The sequence below is a fragment of the Choloepus didactylus genome, chromosome 12 (assembly GCF_015220235.1).
Source record: "Choloepus didactylus isolate mChoDid1 chromosome 12, mChoDid1.pri, whole genome shotgun sequence".
Classification (NCBI taxonomy): Eukaryota; Metazoa; Chordata; class Mammalia; order Pilosa; family Megalonychidae; genus Choloepus; species Choloepus didactylus.
The window spans coordinates 14,995,452-15,019,694 of NC_051318.1; the positions used below are offsets into that span (position 1 = coordinate 14,995,452).

The 24,243-nt window shown below is 40.6% G+C and overlaps 2 protein-coding genes across 2 annotated transcripts in view; both read left to right on the forward strand.

Annotated features, from left to right (window-relative positions):
- Window positions 1-24,243, forward strand: part of SPATA13 (spermatogenesis associated 13) — a 397,052-nt gene that overhangs the window by 20,378 nt on the left and 352,431 nt on the right. The gene's annotated exons all lie outside the window — the stretch shown is intronic.
- LOC119506773 (RCC1 and BTB domain-containing protein 1-like) lies at window positions 16,159-17,283 on the forward strand. Its single transcript, XM_037799893.1, is given in 2 exon segments — window positions 16,159-16,862; window positions 16,865-17,283. Coding segments are annotated over 2 exon segments (756 nt in total). The 5' UTR covers window positions 16,159-16,525.

Here is a 24,243-nt window from a genome sequence, read left to right on the forward strand (position 1 = left end):
AAAGCTATACTTTTTTGTATATATGTTAGATTTCACAATAAGGAAATGACTGAAACTATGGTACTATAACTCATAATAACTTTGGAAATTTCCTATATATCTACTAGTTAAATCATACTTTGAAAGATATTACCTTTTTGTATATATATTTCATAATAAGGAAATAATTGAAACTGCGAAATTGTAACCTGTAATATTTGAAATTTGCTAACTACTTGTTAAATTGCACTTGGAAAGTTATCACTTTTATACATATATGTTATATTCTACAATAATTATTAAACATTGATTAAAAAAAAAAAAAAAAAAGGTACCAAAGCTCGGGTACTCCTACAGGGGTTCGGACTGAATTGGTATTTCATTAAAGCTGCTCAAGTGGTTCTAATGAGCAGTTGGGGTTGAGGATGACTGCTGTGAATTCTTGCTTCAGCTTAGCAGGTTTCAGAGAGCTGATCCATCAGCACCGGGAGAGTAAACCCCTGTCCGAGGAGTGGACTCAAATGGGTCCATCTCTGGATGGATGGAGACAGCCCGAGTGCCAAAGGACGGGTCACAGGCTGAGAGCACCAGCTCGGTGCCCTTTCTACCTGTGGGCTCGCTGAAGGGGAGCTTCCAGCGGGTTACACACCTGGTGGGCGGCTTTGTGGGCCTCGCTGGGGGAGAGGTGCAGAGAGGCTGTGGCACGGGGTACTCACGAGCCCTGGTATCTCGGTGCTCCTGCCTACCAGCTGTGTGCCCTGCTTCCCCCATCTGTGCCTCGGTTTACTCATCTGTAAAATGGGGATGATTCAACCTGCTAGAATGGTAGAGAGAATTGAGTTGACACGTGAAAAGTGTTTAGAACAATAATTAGTTGCCACCTTAATAGCACTCAGTAAAGTGTAGCTCTTGTTCTCCAGATGTTAAAGGCACCACACTAGGATAAATGTCGGGGACATAGCCACCCCCTCCTCCCTCTTCCATTTGTGTTCTTTTCCATGTTTTGTTGCTGATCCATGTCCCCTTCTTTGACTGGTTCCTTATCGCATGTATTAATGTCTTTCATTAGGTGGATTCATGTTCCACAGGTCCGGAAGCCTGCCATATATTTAAGGTGACTTGACTTTGCAGTTCTCTGTTCTGAATTGTTTTGTGTTAATTTTTTAAAGTAATTCTCTGAGGGCATCTTCATCTGGTTCAAATTCCTAGGTCAGTTGGTCTCACTTTAACCTTATGTCCTGGCAACATACAATAATATTGTCATCAGTGCTTTCAGAAAAGAATGGAAGCATTAGAAAAAATGTGGTTTTAAAAAGTCTCCTGTCTGCATTGCCATCTGGAGGTAGAGATGAACCAACCATCTCCAAGGGCGTGAACAGACTCCCCCACGGCCGATGAGATGCCTACACCTGGCTCTGTACTTGCAGAATCATCTGCATTGCCTCGTACAGAAGGAAGGAGAGTCTCTTGGTCAGTTCTACTACATTTGCAGACCAGCGCAGTGGTTTTCAACCGTTTCTATTATATAGACCAGTACATCTTTTATTAATGGATTTTGGTTCAACTACTAATGAGTCTGTGACTGGTGGAAGTCAAAATGTATAAATCAAGTGGCATTAAAATACTGTTCTAACAATGTGCTATGCATAGAATCAAACATATTGCACTTTTCAGCACGTTTAGTGCAATAAAGACTCTGCTGATGAAAGGTATCTCCCAAGAAGGCTGATACTGTTGCACAGATGTCCAGTGCTTAATGCTGGGTTTCATCAATGACAATCTCAACCAGGGATCTGATGCAGTATGCACTTGTCCTCGCTGTCCCCCAGTCAACCCCACAGACCACCTGCATTACATTCTCGGGCCATGAGGCTACAATAATTAGATTTTACCCAGAAAAGTCCATCCCTTTGGCTACCAGGTCAGGAACCAGGTAGGATTATTTTCTAAATGGGTCTCAAGGTATTTCCTACAGAAATCCCCCACCCAGTCACAAACGAGCCCAGTCAGTATTTGCTCAGCTTAAGGGTGAAGTTATATATTCCGACAAAAAATTTAGTTAGGAAAGTGATTTCAGAATCAGCCAATATTTAGTGTGCATTTATTATATTCAAGGTACTGTGCTAAGGTATAGCCATTAGGGGGGCTGTTTCTCTTAAGTCTTGGAAATAATCAGTATTTTCAAGGCTTCTTCAATCCTTTTTGTAACTAATAACAAGCAGTTAAAATGAAACCTCCTTCTCCTTAATTATAAAGTGACTGCCTAGCTTTGGAGTCAGGGTCATTTTTGCCAGTCAGGGTCAGGCTACTATAGTTTGGGGGCAAAAGTAGATGTGTTCCTGGCATTCTAAATTCCTGCTTGGAAAAATGTTCTAATGGAAACAATACCGTGAAAGATATCGGGGCCTAGACTAGTCCATAAAAGCCCCGTTCACAAAAGACCCTAAGGCAAAAGTACAGCTAAAAAGGTCTCCTGTGGACTATGTCAGTTGTTGTGACTTTGGCATATATTTTAACACAGGATGATGGGAGAGAAAACATCTCAAATAGCTATTGTGTGGAAGAGGGATCAGGCATATTCTGCTTCTCCAGAGCACAGAAATAGTGAGGAAGCTGGAGAATGATGTAATTCCAGGTTAATACAGGAAGAACTTTTTTTATCAGAATAAAAACAGAGATGTAGTAGAGGAGATTTACACCTAGGATTGGCCTGTGTTATTCCAAAGGTGTCTTTCAGCTCTGATATTCTATGATGTCACGGAAAGCGGTCACTTGCTGTTTATTAAACGGGCCAGATTACAAACTTAATCATGACACCTTGGTTCGTACTTCTGACAAGCCTGTTGAGCTGGTCTTCTGGTTGCCAGCGTGTCCCCCTTCTACATAGTGGGTCTTTTTCTTCATTCCACCTGGGTGGGGTGAAAAGAGCATTTGAAGGGCCACAGGAGGTTGTTTGCTTCTTTGAAGCATTTCCCAACAGTGTGTTTCTCATGATCGATTGTCCTTGTGGACGGTGCCGTATTTACCAAGAGACCATGGGATCAGAGTTCTGTGTCAGGGCAATTCACTTCTTACTAATTTTGCTGTAACCACACTTATAGGTAGATCAGCTCTTTCACTGACTTCAGGTTCGGGAGCCCCAGGCAGCACACGGCTCCACAGTTCTCGGCATGTTAACTGAAGCCTTGTTGAGCTCCACAGAGGCGCCAGTGAAGATTTGGTGACGGTGAAGAAGCCACAGCACTTTCTCCCTCTAGGCTCGCACCGCTGATCCCTCACATCCCGAGGGCAAATGCCAGTTTGGGCTCCGCCCGCCTGGAGAGGTGTCCACTTTTCTTGCCATCGAGCCATCCGAAGCTGGTTCTGTATTTACCTGTATTCCTTGTGACTGTGCTTGGCTTTTCTGTAGATAACTGTTCTCCTTGCCTTTCAAAGCATCTTTTGGGCAAACTTCTTTCTCAGGAGCTTGATCTTCAGTTTTGGGAAATTCCCTTGCTTTTTCTTAAGGGTTTCTAATGTGGCAGGAACCTTCTTTTTCTTCTCTTCTATTCCCTCCATGCTTCCAGCTGGAAAATAAATGAGGGCTTTTTTTTTTTTTCCTTAAACTAGTTTTTCCAAATTGGAGTCTCTGAGCATATAGAAACAAATCTAGAAATGCCACCTGACATATAATGTTGATGGAAATAGCACTAATTTTTGGAAGCAGGAGAGTAGGATTTTAATAGCCAACAGACAATAGATTTTTCCCCCACAGATCCTCAGACTTTTATGCTGAAAATTGCTTGTAACTGAGTCCTTCATTTTAGGTCTATAAGGCAGATTAAAACTAAAATGTACATTAGGTGACTGTTAGAAGGTATTCGCTTTGAACCTTATTAAACAAGTGAGTTAGTTTAACTAAGTGGTTCTCAACACGGGGGTAGAAGGAGAGTGATTTTGCTCCCCCGCTCCAAGAGAACATTTGGCTATGTCTGGAGATGTTTTAGATTGTCACGGCTGTGTTGGTGGTGAGGGAGGGTACTACTGGTGGGTGGAGACCAGGGATATTGCTGAACATCCCACAAGGCACAGGGCAGCCCCACAACAAAGAATTATCCTGTAAAAACGTCTACAGTGTTGAGGTTGTTTTTCTAGTTTGGCTTTGTCAGATCCAAGTAGGGTTCCAAGCTTTCTTTTGATGACTCACATTTAACTGGGCTTGACATTAGCATAAATCGCACCAGGTCTTGGTTTTTAAACCTGTCATTATTTCTAACTTATTTTTAGAACATTGATTGCACTGTTAATTTGAAATGAATCACACCTGGGTGGAGAGCAAATACGAGTGGTCAACTTTGGCAGGTGGCCTTAAAAGAAGTCCACAGTTTTCAACCCAAAACAAATGCATTCTTGAGGCCAACAGTTATTCATTCCATTTGAGATGAATATAGGATGTCATATATTTCCATCTTTATCTAATATAATTTTCTTGTTTATAAGCAACCACATTTTGTGACCCAGTTATGATTCTTACCAAAAATTGCTGAGAAAAAACTACTCAGGTGGGATCAGGTGGGGAAATGAAGACAAGGATGCTACTTGGTGTTATGAATTTGCACCTGAGAGCAAAGGATTTAAGTCTGTGAGAAGAATAAAGGATAGTGACTTGGGCATAGACATTCAAATAAGTAGCTTTTCAGGTTTGCTAAAGCTGCTGTTATGCAAAATACCAGAAATGGATTGGCTTTTATAAAGGGGATTTATTTGGTTACAAGGTTACAGTTCTAAGGCCATAAATGTCCAAACTTGAAGGCTAAAGAAAGGCTGATGGCATCCAGAGCACCTCTGTCAGCTGGGAAGGCACATGGCTGACATCTGCTGGTCCTTTGCTCCTGGGTTGCATTTCAAAATGGCTTTCTCCAAAATGTCTCTGAAGCTTCTGTCTCTCTTAGCTTCTCTCAGCTCTCTGCTTGTTCTCCTGGGACGTCTCTCTAATTGACTTGGGGGTCCTCTATTAGCTTCTCCAGGGCAAACTCTGGGCTTCGTCTCTTAGCTTAGCATTTCCAAACATCTTTCTGTCTGCATCTCCAAGAGTCTCCAAGCATCTGGGTCTGTGTCAGCTCTTAGCTTCTCCCTGGGGCAAAGTCTGGATTACATATCTTAGCTTCTCTCCAAAATGTCTCTCTCAGCTTTTCTGTGCTCCTTATTTCTGTGAGCTCTCTTAAAGGACTTCAGTGATATAATTAAGACCCATCCAGAATGGACAGGTCACATCTCCATGGAAATAATTTAATGAAAGGTCTCATCTACAGTTGGGCAAGTCACATCTCCATGGCAACACTCAGTCAAAAGTTTCCACCCAATAAGATTGGATTAAAAGGTCATGGCTCTTCTGGGGTCCATAACAGTTTCAAACCAGCACTGTAGTCTTTCCCAAGAGGGAAAAATCAAATGCTTATCCCTTTGGCAGTTAGAATTCTCGATGAGAGAAAGCTAACTTAAATTGAATGGAAGAAGAAGTGATCTTTCCATTATTTCCAGCCCTGGCCAAATCCAAAATAGTGTGTGCTTTGTCCATATCTAAGCTCCACTGTTAAAGAAGGGCTTGAAGTATATGGGGAAGGTTCAATAGAAAGCTACAAAGATAACGGAACGCACTGATATAGCACCTGTGAGACCTGTAGGAATTGGAATCTTCATTCTGGAAGGGAACAGGTTGGAGGACCCTTAATGGCGGTCTTTGAAGATTTGTAGATTGGTTATGTATTAGGTTTCTGTTACTACTGTAACAAATTGCCACAAATTTAGTAGCTTGTTATGACACGAGTGCATTATCTTACCATTCTGGGGGTCAGAAGTCTGAAGTGGGCGTCACTGGACTAAAATGAAGAGGTCAGTGAGGCTGCATTCTATCTGGCGGCTCTAGGGGAAACTGTTTCCTCGCCTTGTCCAGCTTCTGGAGACCACCTGCATTCCTTGGCTGCCGTGGTCCCTTCCTGCATCTCCAAAGCCAGCAACTGAATCACTGTGACTTGTGCTTGCCTCATGATTCTCTCCTCTGCCTCTGCTGCCTTCCTCTTTCCCTCATAAGGATGCTTATTTATTGGGTGCACCCAGATAATTCAGGCTAATCTCCCCATTTCAAAATCCTTAACCTAATCAAATGTGTCAAGTCCCCTTTGCCATATATGTCAACATATTCACATGTTTTGGGGATTAGGGCATGGACCCCGGGGGATGGGGGGCATTATTCTGCCCATCACAGGTTAGTTTCCAGCTTGTTCTGCATTTTCCTGGGCAAGAGAAGTCCACAGACTTAAAAACAGTATAGGAGAATTTTGTGTGAAAGATATCTAAACTTCAGAGGGATAGATGTCTATTTCTGATGAGATAAATTCAGCCAGAGAATGGGAATAATTGGAATTCTCAGGGATCCTTCCTGCTGTATGATTTTGTAGCAATGTAACCTGCCTGTGCAAAAAATCCTTAAACTAGCATTAACGTGACACAGTCTATGTAATAATTTTTAGTTTTCTGTTTGTTTCATTCAGTAGTTTACAAGTGGCTGCCTTGGGGAATTTTGGAAGGAAAAGTACAAACTTGGAGAGACAGTTCATTTAATTCTCATCCAACTCTTCCAGGCAGGTGTTATTCCCAATTTATGGCTGGAAAGTGAGGCTCAGAGGTCCGTGGTGGTTTCCGCTGCTCCATTCCGCTCTAGGATAGTGAATAATGGAACATTCCATATTCATTCTGGGTTTTTAAAATCTGTTTTATGAATCAATCATGATTAGCACACAATCAGGACTTTTGAAAATGATTACTTTTTTCAATTTAAATAACCATAAGTTTAAATTAAATGTACTGTGTGCAGGAATGGTTTCCATTTTTATTTTATTTCTACATTTTAAAATTTGTTGAGGTATAATGGATATACAATAAAGTACATGAATTTAAATATAAAATTTGATGTTTTGACATATGTAGATACCTGTGAATCCATTACCACAATCAAGATAATGTATATATCAGTCACTCTCAAACATTTCCTCATGTCCGTCTTTCCATTGCTAAGGATTAATTTGCATTTTGTAGAATTTAATATTGAGGGAATCAACGGTTTATGCTATTTTTGACCGACTTATTTCACCCGACATAATTGTTTTGAGATTCATCATGATTTTGCATGTGTCACAAGTTCAGGCCTTTTTATTTCTTTTATTCGATTATTTATCCAGTCATCTGTTAATGGACATTTGGATATTACAAATGAAGCTGCTTTATTTGTAAACATTCATGGACAAGGTTCTGTGTGGACATATGCTTTCTTTTCTCTTGGGTTAATATGTAAGAGTGGAATGATTGGCTCATATGTTAGACATATATTTAACTTTTTAAGAAGCTGTCAAATGGTTTCCCCAAGTCTTTGTACCATTTTAGATTTTAACCAGCAGTACATGAGAGTTCTAGTTGCTCTACATCCTTGATTGTGCTTGATGTGACAATTTTTTAAAATTTAGACGTTCTAACAGGTGTGCAGTGGTATCTCATTGTGGCTTTAAGTGCATTTTCTGAATGACTCATCATGGTGAACATCTTTTCATGTGCTTATTTGCCTTCTGTATCTTCTTTACTGAAATGCCTATTCAGTTTTTTTTGCTCATTTTTTATTGGGTTTATTGTCATATTTCAGTTTTTTAAACTTTATCGAAAAATTAACAAACAAAAAACATTTCAAACAAAACAAAGGAATAAGAAAAACAAATAATCTAAAATAACTACACTGCTTCCAACATGTTCCTACCATACCCCAAGAATGTCATATTGCATTTTAAGAGTCTTTCTATACTTTGGATACAAGTCCATTATCAGTTGTATTATTTAGAAATATTTTCTCCCAGTCTGTGGCTTTTCATTTTCTGAACAATGCCTACCAAAGAATATTGAAAAATTTTTTAAATTAATTTATTTTTTATTAGAGAAGATGTGGGTTTACAGGTAAATCATGCAGACAATAGAGTCCCCAAACCCTCACACACTCAGTTTTCCCTGTTATTAACACATTGCATTGGTGTGGTATCTTTGTTACAATTGATTAAATGATATTATTATAATTATACTGTGAACTGTAGCCCATAGTTTACATTAGGGTTTACTGTTTGTGTTGTAAAGTCCTATTTTTTAAAAAAATTTTCTGGTAACTTATATACAATCTAAAATTTCCTCCTTTTAAACACATTCAAATATATAATTCAGTAGCGTTAATTACATTCACAGTTTTGTGCTACCATCACCATCACCATTACCAAAAGTCTTCAATCACCCCAGACAGAAACTCTGTACCATTAACCATTAACTCCCTCTTCCCTACCCCCACCCTGACTCCTGGTAACTTGTATTCTTGTTTCAGACTCTACGAATTTGCTTGTTTGAATTATTTCATATCAGTGAGATCATACAATATTTATCCTGTTGTGTCTGCCTTATTTCACTCAGTGTGATGTCTTCAAGGTGATCCATGTTGTCACATGTATCAGAATGTCATTCCTTTTCATGGCTGAGTAGTATTCCATTGTATGCATAAACCACATTTTATTTATCTGTTCATCCATTGATGGATGCTTGGGTTGCTTCCATCTTTTAGCAATCGTGAATAGTGCTGCTGTGAACATCAATGTGCAAATACCTGTTTGAGTTCCTCCTATCAATTCTTTGGAGTAGATACCTAGAAGTGGGATTGCCAGGTCACGTGGAACTGCCAAACTGTTTTCCACAGAAGCTGCACCATTTTACATTCCCACTAACAATGAACAAGTGTTCTTGTGTCTCCATTTCTTCTAGATACTTGTTATTTTCCATTTTTTAATAGTAGCCATTCTAATAGGTGCGAAATGGTATCTTATTGTAGTTTTGATTTACATTTCCTTAATGGTTAGTGATGTTGAGTATCTTTTCATGTACTTATTGGCCATTTGTACATCTCTTTGGTGAAATATCTATTCAAGGCTTTTGCCCATTTTTTATTTGAGCTGTTTTCTATTTGTCTATTTGTTTTTGAGTTGTAGAATTTTAAAAATATATTCTGGATATTAATCCCTTATTAGATATGTAGTTTCCAAATATTTTCTTCCATTATGTAAGTTGTCTTTTTATTTTCATGAAGAAGTCCTTTGATGCACAAAAATTTTAAATTTTGATGAAGTCCCATTGATCTGTATTTTGTTGTTGTTGCTTGTGCTTTTCGTGTCAAGTTTAAGAAATCGTTGTCTAACACAAGATTCTGAAGATGCTTACCTGTGTTTTCTTTTAATAGTTTTATAGTTTTGGTTCTTATATTTAGGTTTTTGATCTGTTTTGAGTTACATTTTGTATATGGTGTGAAGAAGGGGGTCTACCTTCAGTTTTTTGCTTATGGATATCCAGTTTTCCCAGCACTAGTTTGAAGAGACCTTTCTTTCCCCATTGAGTAGACTTAGGGTTTATTTCTGAGCTCTTATTCGATTGTATTGGTCTTTATGTTTGTCCTTGTGCTGATGCCATACTGTTTTGATTACTGTCACTTTGTAATAAATTTTAAAATCAGAAAGTATGAGTTCCCCAGTTTCTACCCTTCCTTATAAATTGGATGATTGGCTTTTCCATTTTTACAAAGAAGGCTATTGGAGTTTTGATTTGGATTGCATTGAATCTTTAAATCACTTTGGGTAGAATTGACATCTTAACAATATTTAGTCTTCCAATCTGTGAACACAGGCTGTTCTTTCATTTATTTAGGTCTTCTTTGATGTCTTTTAGTAATGTTTTATAGTTTTCCATGTATAAGTCCTTTACATTCTCGGTTAAATTTATTTCTAGATTTTTTTATTCTTTTAGTTGCTGAAGTTATGAATTTTGATGAAGTCCAATTTTTCAATATTTTTCTTTCATAGATCATGCTTTTGTTGTTGTATCTAAGAAATCTTTGCCTAATCCAAGGTCACAATGATTTTCTTCTATGTGTTCTTGTAGAAACTTTAGGCTTTAGGTTTTTATGCTTAGTTTTATGATTCAGCCTCAGCTAATTTTTGTATCTGGTGTGAGATTTGGACCAAGATTCAATTTTTTACATATGAATGCCCACTTATTTGAGAACTAATTTTTGGAACGTCGGTAATTTTTCCATTGAATTGCCTTTGCATCTTTGTTGAAAATCAATTGATCCTATATGTATGGGTCTATTTCTAAATCTCCTTTCTGTTTCATTGACCTACTTTTCTATCTTTACACCAATACCAGACTGCCTTGATAACTATAACTTTATAAAAAGCCTTGAAATCAGGTATAATAAAGCCTCCAATTTTCTTCCATTTTTCAAAGTTGATTTAGCTATTCTAGGTACTTTGTATTTCCATGTATTTTAGAAACTCAGCTTCTGAATTTCTACAAAAAGTCCATTGATATTTATTGGTATTGTATAGGATCTATTGATCAACTTGGGAGAATTGACAAATTACCAATATTGAATCTTCTGAACCACAAACACTGTGCATCTCTCATTTTAATTTCTCTCAGCAGCATTTTGGGTTTTTGAATGTATAGGACTTCTTCTTCCTGTTCTCACCTCTGTCTCAACGCAGGAGGATCTCCGGCATCTCTGCAGCCTGGAAACTCCCTCCAAGCAGTAAGCTGGGGCAATGTGAGGGCTCACTCAGTTTCTTCCTGATTCTCAGGGGTCACCACCAATGTTGTCCAATGTCCAATGTTTGAAAAATGTTGTTTCATATCTTTTGCTTTGTTAGATGTTTCAGGTGAGACAGTAAATCCAGTTTGGGCTAGAATCAGAAATCCTCTGTTTTTTTTTTCCTTAGAATTATTTCTTAAAATTATATTTTTTTTACTGTGATTGTTCACATACCATACAATTATCCAAAATCCAAAGTGTACAATCAGTTGCCCCCAGTACCATCATACAGCTGTGCATTCATCACCACAATTAATTTTTTGTTCAATTTTTAGAATATTTTCATTATTCTAGAAAAGAAATAAAGACAAAGGAGAAAAAAAAAAAAGGAAACTCACATCCTCCCATATCCCTAACCAACCCCCCTCCATTGTTGACTCGTAGTATTGGTGTAGTACATTTGTTACTGTTTATGAAAGAAGGTTGAAATACTACTAACTGTAGTATATAGTTTGCAATAGGTATATTTTCCTATATATCCCTCTATTAATAACTTCTAGTTGTAGAGTCATACATTTGTTCTAGTTCATGAAAGATTTCTAATATTTGTACAGTTAATCTCGGACATTGTCCACCACAAGGTTTACTGTTTTTATACATTCCTGTCTTTCAACCTCCAACTTTCTTTCTGGTGACAAAAATGACTCTGAGTGTCCCCTTTCCACCACATTCATGCACCATTCATCACTGTTAGCTATTCTCACAATGTGCTACCATCACCTCTGTTCATTTTCAAATATTTAAGTTCATCCTAGTTGAAAGTTCTGCTCATACTAAGCAATGCTCCCCATTCTTTAGCCTCATTCTATATCCTGGTAACTTATATTTCATGTCTATGAGTTTACATATTATAATTAGTTCCTATCAGTGAGACCCTGCAATATTTGTCCTTATGTGTCTGGCTTATTTTACTCAGTATATTGCCCTCAAGTTTTCATCATCAGCCCATTTTTTTAAGATGATTTTGTTCACATGCCATACATTTATCCTAAGTAAACAATCGATGGTTCCCTGTATAGTCACATATTTATGTGTTCACCACCCTCACCACTGTCTATGTAAGAACATCTACATTTCTTCCACAAAACAGGAGGAAGAGTCAAAGAAGGTAGAGAGGCAAAAGAAAAAGAAACAAGAAGGAGAAACAAGCAAACAAACAAAAACATGACAGCTAGGAAGCAGCAAAAGGAAAGCTAACCTTAGATCAAAGTAGAATAGAGTCAGACAACACCACCAATGCCAAGAATCTCACACCCCTCCACTGTGCCCCCCTCTTATCTGCATTTACCTTGGTATATTGCCTTTGTTATGTTAAAGGAAACATAATACAGTTACTCTATGAATTATAGTCTCTAGTTATGTTGATTGTATTTTTCCCCCAATACCTCCCTATTTTTAACACCTTGCAAGGTTGACATTCATTTGCTCTCCCTCATGAAGAAACATATTTGTACATTTTATCACAATTGGTGAACACTAGGTTTCACTGAGTTATACAGTCCCAGTCTTTATTTTTCCTGTTTTCTTCTGGTGTCCCACATGCTCCCAACCTTCGTCTTTCAACCATATTCATAGTTATCTTTGTTCGGTGTACTTACATTGCTGTGCTACCATCACCCAAAATTGTGTTCCAAACCTCTCACTCCTGTCTTTTTCTATCAGTCTGTAATGTTCCCTTTAGTGTTTCCTTTAGGGCATGAAATACTAAACTCTCTCATTGTCTGTTTGTCAGAGAATATTTTGAACTCTCCCTCACATTTGAAGGACAGTTTTGCCAGATACAGGATTCTTGTTTGGCGGTTTTTCTCTTTCAGTATCTTAAATATATCACCCCACTTCCTTCTTGCCTCCATGGTTTCTGCTGAGAAATCCACACATAGCCTTATCAAGCTACCTTTGTATGTGATGGATCACTTTTCTCTTGCTGCTTTCAGGATTCTCTCTTTGTCTTTGACATTTGATAATCTGATTATTAAGAGTCTTGGCGTAGGCCTATTCAGATCTATTCTGTTTGGAGTATGCTGCGCTTCTTGGATCTGTAATTTTATGTCTTTCATAAGCAATGGGAAATTTTCATTGATTATTATTATTGCTTCTGCCCCTTTTCCCTTCTCTTCTCCTTCTGGAACACCAGTGATACATACATTCTTGTATTTGGTTTTGTCCTTAAGTTCCTGGAGACGTTGCTTTTATTTTTCCATTCTTTTCTTTATCTGTTCTTTTGTGTGTAGGCTTTCAGGTGACTTGTTCTCCAGTTCCTGAGTGTTTTCTTCTGCCTCTTGGGATCTGCTGTTGTATGTTTCTGTTGTATCTGTCGTCTCTTGTGTTTTGCCTCTCATTTCCATAGTTCCTGCCAGTTGCTTTTTTGAACTTTCTATTTCTGCCTTATGTACACCCAGTGCTTTCTTTATAGCCTTTATCTCTTTTGGCATATCTTCTCTAAACTTTTGAATTGATTTAGCATTAGTTGTTTAAATTCCTGTATGTCAGTTGAAGTGTAAGTTTGTTCCTTTGACTGGGCCATAACTTCATTTTTCTTAGTGTAGATTGTAGTTTTATGTTGTTTAGGCATCTGGCCTCCTTGACCACCCCAATTAGGTTTTCCCAGACGAGAGCAGGCTCAGGTCCCAGAAGGAAGAAATATTCAGTATCTGGTTTCCCTGATGGTGTGTCTTAGAGGATTGACACACCCTGTGCTTTTCTGCCCAGCAGGTGGTGCCTGTCAGCCTGTCACTACAGACTGGTGTAAGGGGGTGTGGCCACATGGCTCTCCTCCCCCAGGCTCTGGGGTCTGGCCCTGAATGGAAGACAGGTAGTAGAGCTGGGCCCCTCTTCTTTCCTCTTGGGAAAATATGCCCCCTAAAGAGAGGCCATTTACATATAAATAGATTCTTTGTTTCTCTGACTCTGCTATCTCCATCCTTGTCTGGGTCAGAGTGCTGCGAGTTTAAAATGGCTGAGACTTTCTCCACTGCAGAGCACTGTGAGCTGGAAACATTTGAGGCTTTCTCCACTGAGTCGCCCACGTTGAGAGAGACAGAAAGGAACAAAAAGCCCCAAGATTCTCCTGTCGGCCAGAGATAGCACCTGATCCTTTGGGCTTCCTGTCCTAAGACAGATATGTCCCCTGACTCTCCAAGGCCAGTCGTCTCCAAAAGCCTCTGTCTGCTTGTTGGGGATTCGCAGTCTGTACTGAGCAGTTAACATTAAAACCCCAGTTGGAGCTGGGCTGAGGTATATTCACTTGTTTAGAGAGTGCTGCTCTCTAGCACCGCCAGGCTTCCATGAAGGAGGGGCTCTCGGCTCGAGTCCACAGTTTTCACTTACAGATTTTATGCTGTGATCTCGGGCATTTCTCCCAATTCAGGATGGTATATGATGAGTGGACGGTCACATTTATCTCCCTGAAATTATTCCAGGTTATTTACTTGTTGTTCCTGTTGTTTATTAATTGTTTCAGGGGGACTAACTAGCTCCATTCTTCTCTATGCCACCATCTTAACTTCTAGAATTCCTCTTTTTAGTTTCTTTAGCAGACTTATTCCTGCTTAGGTAGTGACACAAAGCAAATCTGAAGCTTCTTTGTTCTTGTTAATATTCATAGGCCAAACATCTGATTTGTGTGATGTTATATGGTCAGTCTGACAAGCCTGAAAGACAGATAGTACAGTGTAGTAGAAGAATATATTCAACAAATGAGTTGTTCTATAAACATTTAAAAAATGTGCTCAAACTTATAATTACTGAAATGCAAATTAAAACCACAAAAAAGATGACATTTCATTCCTACCAAATTGGCAGAAAATTGAAAGGTTGGGTGATACCAAGTGTTGAAAATGATGTAGAAAAACTGATCTTCCATTCACTGCTGGTGGAATTAGAAAATTGGTACAATCACAGTGGAAAATATCTTGGGATTACTTATAATTTTAGCCTCAATTCTTGATAAAACAAAACTTGGGCCAAAAGTTTCCTTGCTAACACTTTTCTGGGAAGCACAGTCCCAGGAAGCAGGAATGACGAAAACAGGTTCCCTCCTACCTCCTGCCCCTTGTTGATCCAAGCTTGTCCTGTTGGGAGTGGACTTCTCTGTACTTTCAGGTTTCGTCTGGCCCCTCCAGCAGATGGGAAGCCATATTCTCCAGCCAGCAATCACCTGAGACTGACGGGGAAAGAGCTGCTAGCAGCAGCTGTGGCAGAGATGGCATGAAATTGGCCCCATTGGTGGCAGCTGGGCAAAGTTCACACAGAGGTGATTGCTGAAGGGACATTTTTCTCCAGAGACTCAACCAACAGTGTATATGCATATATAGATATATTAAGAGGCTTATTATACGGAACGGGCTCATGTGATTGTAAGGGCTGACGAGTCTGAGATCTGTAGTCAGTTTTGCAGGCTGGAAACTGAGAGAGGAGAAGAGAGTATATTCTTGATGCAGAATTCCCTCTCCTCTCTGGTACCCTCAGTTCTTTGCCTTTAAGGCCTCCAACTGTTTGGATGAGCCTCCTCCTCTCCCCAGTTATCAAGGGTAATCTCCCTTATTTAAAGTTAACTGATAGTATATGCTAATCCCATCTCCACATCAATGTCTATCCCAGTGTTCGACCAAATAGCTGGACACTATAGTAGAACCAAGGTATATTAGTCATGGTTCTCTAGGGAAACAGAACCAACAGGAGATATCTGTAAATGTGAGGTTTATAAAAGTATTTCACACAGTGGTGGAGATACACAAATCCAAATTCTGTATGGCAGGAAGCACAAGTCCAAATTCCATAGGGCAAGCCTCAAGCTGGCAACTCCCATGAAGGTCTTCGATGAACTCCCCAGGAGAGGCTGGCTGGCTGAAGAAGTGAAAGTTCTTTGTCTTCTCCATTAAAAGGCTTCAACTGATTGGATTAAATCTGATTGATTGAATTCTCTCATTGCGGAAGACACTCCCTTCATTGATGTAATCAGCCATAGATGCAATCAGTTGATTGATGATTTAATAAACCAGCCACGAAATGTCCTTGCAGTAGCAGTTAGGCCAGTGTTTGCTTGACCAGGCAACTGGGCACCATCACCTGGCCAAGTTGACAACATGAACCCAACTGTCATACAAGTGACACATAAAATTAACCATCATAGGAGAAGCAAGGCAAGGTTTGTAACCAGTTTCCTAGAGACAGGTGAGCCTGAGAAGATCTGAGGTGTCACATAACAGATGTCAGATGTACCAACAAAGATGAATATGTGCATGACATAGACCCTGGCAATTCTACTCTGACGTATATACCTTCAGAGAAACACTCTTCCAGGAGATGGAGTGTATGCATGCTCATGGCAGCCTTGTTTCAAACGGCCACAAACTGGAAACACCCCAAATGTCTATGCACAAGTGAAGTGATGGAGAAATTGTGATATACTCTCAAAATAGAGGCAGCTGTGCTCTGGGCTAGGGTGGCACTGTGTGTGCCCGAGGCAGGCCTCCCAGGTAACTGGTAGGTGCTGGGACCGGGGCAGTGGGCGCTAGGCATCCCCTCCCTGCCAAGGGTGTCGCTGCCCGTGGTGCCGCCCACTCCGCGCAGCCCTCGCCTCCGGCCTTTGGCATCCTCATCCCACCCGCCCGGGACCAGCATGCGCTCGGTGGCCTCTCGGGGTCTCAGCTGCTTCCTGCTCCTCCGTGACCTGGAGGCCTCCTCTGGGCACTCTCTTGCCAGTAGGGACCTTAACCCCGGGAGCGTGCTGAGCTTGGCCAGGCCTCTGTTCCAGGACCCCTTTAGTTCCATCTGGGGTGACCATCCAGGAACTCTGTGTTCTCTGAGACGTCACCTTATTTATAGGAATTGCTTGCAACCAGAGTCATGGTGGATGTAGGAAAGTGGCCAGTCTTCACGCTGCTCTCCCCTCAAGAAATTGCCTCAATTCGGAAAGTGTTTGTCTTTGGCACCTCCGCCAACAAAGCACCATATGTTACTGACAATGATGAGGTCTTTGTATTTGGACTGAACTATAGTAACTGTTTGGGAACTGAAGATAATCAGAGTACACTTGTACCCAAAAAGCTGGAAGCCTTATGTGGGAAGAAGATTAAAAGCGTTAGTTATGGGAGTGGACCACGTGTTCTTCTCAGCACTGAGGATGGAGTTGTGGATGCCGGGGGCCACAATGGGTAGAGCCAGCTTGGGAATGAGACAACCAACCCAGCACCAATCTCTTGATCAAGCAAGTGGTGGAAGTAGCACGTGGCTCTTGTCATTCGATGGCTCTGGCAGTTGATGGAGAGGTGTTTGCTTGGGGCTGTAACAACTGTGGCCAGGTGGGGTCAGGATCTACAGCAAATCAACTTATGCCTCGAAAAGTCGCAAACTGCTTACACATTAAGAAGGGGGTCAGCATCGCCTGTGGCCAGACGTCATCCATGGCTGTTTTGGACACGGGGAGAATGAGAACACAGAGCACTGATCAGGCACATCACCACCAAGGCCCTGGGCACAAAACTCACAGCCTCGGGCTTCAGTTCTTAAAGTCTCCACATTTACCGGCTTTAGCAATGAACCCCTTCAGCAGAGGGCCATCCATTTGCCAAAACGCCGCAGTCTGGGTGACGTCTGTCAAATGATTGATGCAAAACTTAAAGCAGAATTCTTCTAAATCCCGGACACACAGGACAAAAATTAAAACAAGGAGAAGCCTTTTTAAATTCACTTTGGTTGAATCACGACTTCTCTTCCAAAACCCTCACCCCTCCTCTACAAGAGATGTGTGAGGGTCTGGGAACCCCCAGCTAGACAAACAGTCGTGGCGGTGGCAGAAGAACACAGGCTATTTGCTCCCAACACAGGAGAAGCAGGGGTTCCTCTGACTCACGTCTGACTCTGCAAAACATACACGCAGTAATTTACGTGGTGGGGTGGGGAGGACACGACGACAGTCATCTCCCTGGTTACCGCATAGCCTAGTCACATTCCAAGCCCCGGTTAAGAAAGCAGAAAGCACTTTAGTCCACATCATGGGTTTTGCCACATTCAAGCAATTTAGAGAAAAGAATTAAGATGTGGGTTATTTCGTTTAAAGAACAGAAGGCTTTAAGACCCAGAAAAGTGATGAAGATGTAGTGATGAGATGTGGTCACCTTAAAGCGATATATTAAAAAAAATTTCTGACAACCATTTCCATGCTCGTCTAAATAAAAATGCCTTCAATTTTCAAAGCCACATGGAATAAGAAACCGTAACTTCCACCAAACTAATTCCTCAAGTAATCAACCCCACAGAAGAGTATTCACACAGACTGGGCTTTTCAGTGAGACAAATGGAAGTTCCAACTACCAGCTTCAAGAAATAACATGCACAAGTGGTAAAACAATTTTAAAATCTGTTTCTGTCCATAGTAATGCATTCTTTCATCTCCAGCAAAATTTGACAATAATATTGTTTGTTCCTTCAAATGTTGGAACATATTATTTATAAAAATCAATTTAAGTGCCTGCAATGTACACAAAGACTAAAGATAGAAAAGCAAATCACATGCTCTTATCACAAACAGCTTGGTTACGGAGGAGGGAGCACAACAAGATTTGAACTGCAGGGTCTCGACTTCAAGTTTCCTGCCACCACGAAGTGAGAAGCTTAGGCAGAGCAAGAAAGGGCCGACACAAACACAGAGACCCCCCTCTTCTGCTCTCTGAGTGCAGGCCTCTGCAAGCCAACGTTCCTTATTCCCGGGGCCCTTCTGTCCCTGTTGGAAGATGCCCTGGGATTAACTCAGGAAACTCACCAGTCTTGTAACCGCTGAGAGAGAAATCACACCTAACATTATACAGTAGTGCAGTCTCTGGATCCAAGTTTTTAGTACGAGATTTTCAGGTATGAGTCTCTTTGCCCAGCAGTGGTCCAAGCGTACTGCTGAACACTCTTGTGTTGTGTGTATTATAATAAACTAAAAAGTGAAATGCCAGAAAACATTGCCTCTCGGATCACTACTAAAGACAAAGCACTGCTCCTGGTGCTATAAGCCAATGATCAGTTCATAGCTCTTGGGACTCTCTTATATTCTGCAGGGGGATAAAAGTTAGATTTTTATCTTATTTTGTTACCAGAAATAAAAAAACTAGTTTGTCCAGACATAACTTAGGAAGATGGATAAGATCCTTCGTAGCCAGTCAGGAGCACAAGAAAAGTTCTTCCAACCACATAATGTTTCAGATAAGGACCTATAAAAATGAAGTTTTAATTATATAATTTCAAATTCAGAGGAAAGGAAGTGTATACTAAATTCTGGCATCATAAAACCTTATCACTTCTGTGTCTGTTAATTTGGAATTCAGGATCTTTGCAGTACACATGAAAGTGTTTATTCAGCTTACTAATTGTGCAGCAATTACCTAGAGTAAAAACTTTAAGAACTTTTTTACATAGAACAGGTATACACACAGTGCTTCAAATTATGACTCACTGCCATACATTTATGAAAAGAATTCTATTAATCCAGCCTTCTCTTTCCTTCCAGTTAGTTTGATTGATGGGATATCTCAGTATGCAAAAACTTAAACAGTTTTAAACATTAAAAGTATAATGAATACTTAAAATAATCTAAATCTGGATTTTTAAAATAATTAGTTAAACCTTGGCTAAGGTGGATCTATGGAGAAGGAAGCAGACGGTGTATTTGGGGAGTTAAAAACTGAACTTTGCAAGCTGTGATTTACATGAACCAGAACCTGTTTGCCTCTGACGTGTGAATTATAGAATGACTCTTCTGGCAAAGTAACTTTTGAATACTCTGAGACCCCATGTTACATGTTCACCTCAATCTGCAAATGATCAGATCTTCAATTACCTAGAAATAAATACAGCTCTTATCCAAGTAATAAATCAACCATAATGAGACTGCTGGGCTTTAAATAAAACATTTCCAAGAAGGATGAGAAGGACCAGTAGATGAAAAAAGTTCACAGTCAAATGGAAGAGTCTTCTCAAGGTCCGTAAAATAGGAAGGTGGTCAGAGGGTGTGAAATCGAGAGTCTGATAGGTCTTTTTGATATGTAGAAATGAAACTCCATGCTTGTGGCATTCTGTGGTGAAAATTATTATTAAATGCTTCTGAGGCAAAGCAGATAAAATATCCGATTTGTTGTAATTAGCAAGGAAGATCAATGTAAAAAGTTGCTAATTTGGAAATGTTATAAATTCATTCCAAATGTTTCAATGTTTAAATTATTCCAATCACTATACATGTTTTGAAAATAAGTTGTTTTCCTTTCTTCAGCAATAAAACACAACATAGAGAATTGATGGTCTTAATGTCTACATTTTAAAAAATGTTAATGCAGCCTTTAATGGAGTTGGTAGCCAGTGTAGAATTCCAGAGCTAAAACGGGTGAATGCCGAGACTTAATGTGGGAGACCTCTTGGCCAGGGTGCGAGGAAGCCCCTCTGAAAGCTGTATCACCAAAGCATCCTTGAGATGCACTGCAGATGGCAAGAGATGGCAAACCACACCAAACTCTGCCCAAACCTGTCATCAGAACAGTCACAGAACAAAACCCCCAAGACCATACCACTATGTGCTTGTTTGAAGCTGTTATGGACCCAGAAGAGCCACGATCTTTTAATCCAATCTTGTGGGGTGAGCCCTTTTGATTAGATTACTTCCATGGAGACATGACCCCGCCCATTCAGGGTGGGTCTTGATTAGTTTACTGGAGTCCTTTAAGAGAGCTCAGGAAGAGAAGGAGCTCAGAAAAGCTGAGAGAGACACTTTGGAGAGACGCTAACATACCTAATCCAGAGTTTGCCCCCAGGAGAAGCTAGGAGCCAACACAGACCCAGATGCTTGGAAATGCAGACAGAAAGACTTTTGGAGATGCTAAGCTGAAAGAAGACCCACAGATGCTTAGAGAGAAAGCCACTAGAATCAGAAGCTCAATGCAACACAACCTGGGAGCAAAGGCCCAGCAGATGCCAGCCATGTGCCTTCCCAACTGACGGGTGTTCCAAATGCTGTCGGCCATTCCTTCAGTGAAGGTATCCTCTTGTTGCCACCTTAGTTCAGACACTTTTATGGCCTTAAAACTGTAAATTTGTAACCTAATAAATCCGTTTTATAAAAGCCTAAAAAAGAAAAAAAAAATAGAATGACTATACAGCAGCAGAAATGATCTACAGCTCCACATATCAGTATGAATGAAACTCAAAACATAATGTTAGGCAAAAAAGAAATACCCACAATTCATAGAAGAATATATGCAGTATGGTTGTAAATTATATAGAGTTAAGACATGCTCAATTCTCTACTGTATTATTTAGAGACAGATATAACAAGAAGAAAGAACGTGGTTAATACAAAATTCTACATGGCGGTTACCTCTGGGAATAGGAAGGGACGTACTATTGGGGAAGGGCATACAGGAGGCTTCTAAGCAAATAGTGATATTTTATTGTTGAATCTGGGTGGAAATGAAAATTCTTTTTTTGTTGTTCTTTGAATTGGTCATATGTATTTACACATTTTTAATGTATGTTTTGTTGTGGGTTGAATAGTAGCCCCCCAAAAGTATGGCCAAGGCCTAATCCCTGGTACTTGTGAATTTGACCTTATGTGGAAATAGGGTCTGAATTAGGGTGGGCCCTAAATCCAGTGACTGGTGTGTGCTTATAAGAGAGAGATTTGAAGACACACACACACACAGAGGGAGATGACAACATGAAGATGGAGGCTAAGATTGGAGTGAAGTGTCTCCAAGCCAAGGAATGCCAAGGATTGTTAGCAACTGCTGGGAGCTAGAAGAGTCACGGAAAGATTTCCCTGTTGGGCATTCAGAGGGAGGATGGCCCTGCTGACACCTTGATTTCAGACTTCCGGCTTCCAGAACTGTGAGAAAATAAATTTCCATTGTTTTAAGCCACTCAATTTGTGTTACTTGTCATGCAGCCCTAGGAAACTACACAATTATACTTTGTACGTGTGCGTGCACACACACACTCACACAGTGAGTTAGGAAACTTGGTTCTTGCCCCAGGTTGGCCTCTGATTAGCTGTGTAACTTTGCACACATACTTTTAAGCAGCTGCTCTGTGTTCACACTGTGCTAGTCCCTGGACTACAATGGTGATGGTGATCAAAAGTCGATGTGATTCTTGCCTTGGTGGGCTTACAGTCTAGTGGGAGAGGTAGCCATTGACCAAATGATCACAAAATCAAATGCAGCGTTTTAGCAGTGGTAGTGCTGTGGAGAGGGCTGCGGTGCCATGAGAAGGCGCAGCAGGGGCCTGACCTGGTCTGCGGGCCAGGGATGCCTTCACTAAGGAAGGTGTCAGCATATCTGAAGCACGAGCAGGAGTTTAACCAGGCACATATGGTGATGGAAGAAGGATTTGGAGCCAAGGGAGCAGCATGTGCCAAGGTCCTTCTGTGATGCTGGGTGAGAAGAACTGAACGGAAGAGTGTGGTGGGAGCTGAGGCTGCACATGTAATGATAAGCAAGTCAGAGGCACTCCTTGCCTTCTTGAAACTTGCATTCTAGTGGGGGAGACAGACCAAAGATCAAATATATAGCAAACACGTAAAATATATGCTAACGTGATAAGATCCATAAAGGAAATAAATAACAGCTGAGATAGAGGCTACTTGAGAAGGAGCCACCCTAGATAGCAAGGGTCAGGAAGACCTTTCTGGAAGGTGACATTGAAACTGAGAACTAAATCATACAGAGGACCGAGTTGTGTGACATGAGAGGATGATGGTAGGGAGAGGCCTGGGAAGGATTCCAGATGGAGGCAACAGTAAATGCAAATGCCTTGTGGGCAAAATGGATTTTATTTTGTTCAGGGAAATTGAAGAGCAGTGTGACTGGCATACGGTGAACAAGAAAGAGTGAGAGAGAAGCAAGATGAGACTGGAGAAATGCAGGGAAAGGTTGAGACTTTTTCAGCTATCCTATCTCCTAAACTGCTGATCATTCTCTTCCAGGCAAGGAAGGATGGCTTCTTTACGTGGAGTTGTCAGTAAAAGGAGAAATTATTTGAGAGAAATAGTGAATGATTCAAGAGGAATTTCCAAGGACTTGGATTTGTTTAGGATATGGGCAAAGGTGGTGATGGAGTTAGAGATCTTAAGAATTCCCACCTTGATTCTGGCATCTGGGGATATCAATTATTGAGGTAGGAAACCTTGGATTTCTTTTTGTTTCATTTTGTCAAATTTGGTGGCAAATAGTACAAAAGAACATAGGAATGTTTTGGATATGGTGAATATGTACTGTCTTTTTGACAGCCACCTGAAGATATCATGTAAGCAGTTAAAATCATGAATCTGGAGTTTGTGAGAGAGCTCTGGATTAGAGATACACATTTGGGGATGGATGGTCTGACACTGTGAGCCTGGGTGAAATCCCTAGGGAGACCTTGTAGAGGGAGAAGAGAAGAGGGCCTTGAGCTTTAAAAAACTCATCACTGAATGGCCAAGTAGAAGAGATGAGCCAAGAAAGGAGAGAAGAGGCAAGAGGAAAATGGAGCCTGACACGCAGAATTCAAAGAATGGGAACTTTGAGGGAGGCGGACAATCACGAGTTTCAAAATGCTGCTGAAAGGTCAAGTTTTTTGAAGTAATTTGAGGACTAAAATAAACCCATTGAATTTTGCAACGTAGGCATTGTCAGTGACCTTTGCCTGAGTTGTTTTGGGGTGACAGAATAACCTAACTGAAGAATGAGTAAGAAGGGAGGTAATGGAAGCAAGCTATGTCTTGCTTCTGCTGTTAAGGGGAGTAAAGGGGTAGTTCGGTAGCCAGAGAGGCATGTGGGGCTGTAGGAGGGAGAGAGCCTTTTAAAAATGGGAGAGGGTTTGGTATGCTTTGATGTTGATGGGAAAGTTATGGTTGAGGGGAAGTAGTCACATATACAAGAACAAAGAGGGAAAATGAATAATGTACAGTCACGTGGCTGTGGCTCTAACAGGATAAGGGGAGGTAAGTATGGCTGTACATAGGTTTATAGGCATGGCAATGGCAAGTTAATGGGGTTTCTGTCTGATCGTATCTGTTTTCTCTGAGACGTAGGATATAAGGCCATCTTCTGAGTGAAGGGAAGTTGGGGGTGAGGGTTGAAAGTTTGAGGAGTGTGGCGAGAGTGTGAAGTGGTCACCAAAGCAAGTGGGAGAATGAGCTAAACAGAGAATGGTAGGAGGATTACTGAGCAGGTTGATGTCCTTGTTGAAGCTGGTAGTCATGGATCACCTGCTCAGTCCCAACTTGTGAAGTTTCCTCGGAGAGCTCAGCTGCAGATAAAGCTGAGTTGAATTCATCTAAGTGAGTAGAATGAAAAGATAGAGGGGTAGGAGTTTCAAATATTGCCAAGGATGTTATTTGAAATGATTGTCCATGGTTAAGGAGGAAAATGAAGAAAGGAGCAGATGGATGGCTTGGAGAGAGTAAAGGAGTCAGTAATGGAGAGGTTTCAGTGTGGACAAGGAATGGTGATGATAACTGAGCAGGTAAGCTGGAAGGAGAGTCAGCACGATGCTTACTCTGAAGATTTTGGATGTAGATTTTGGGAGAAGATGAGGCCTAGGGTAGGAAGAAT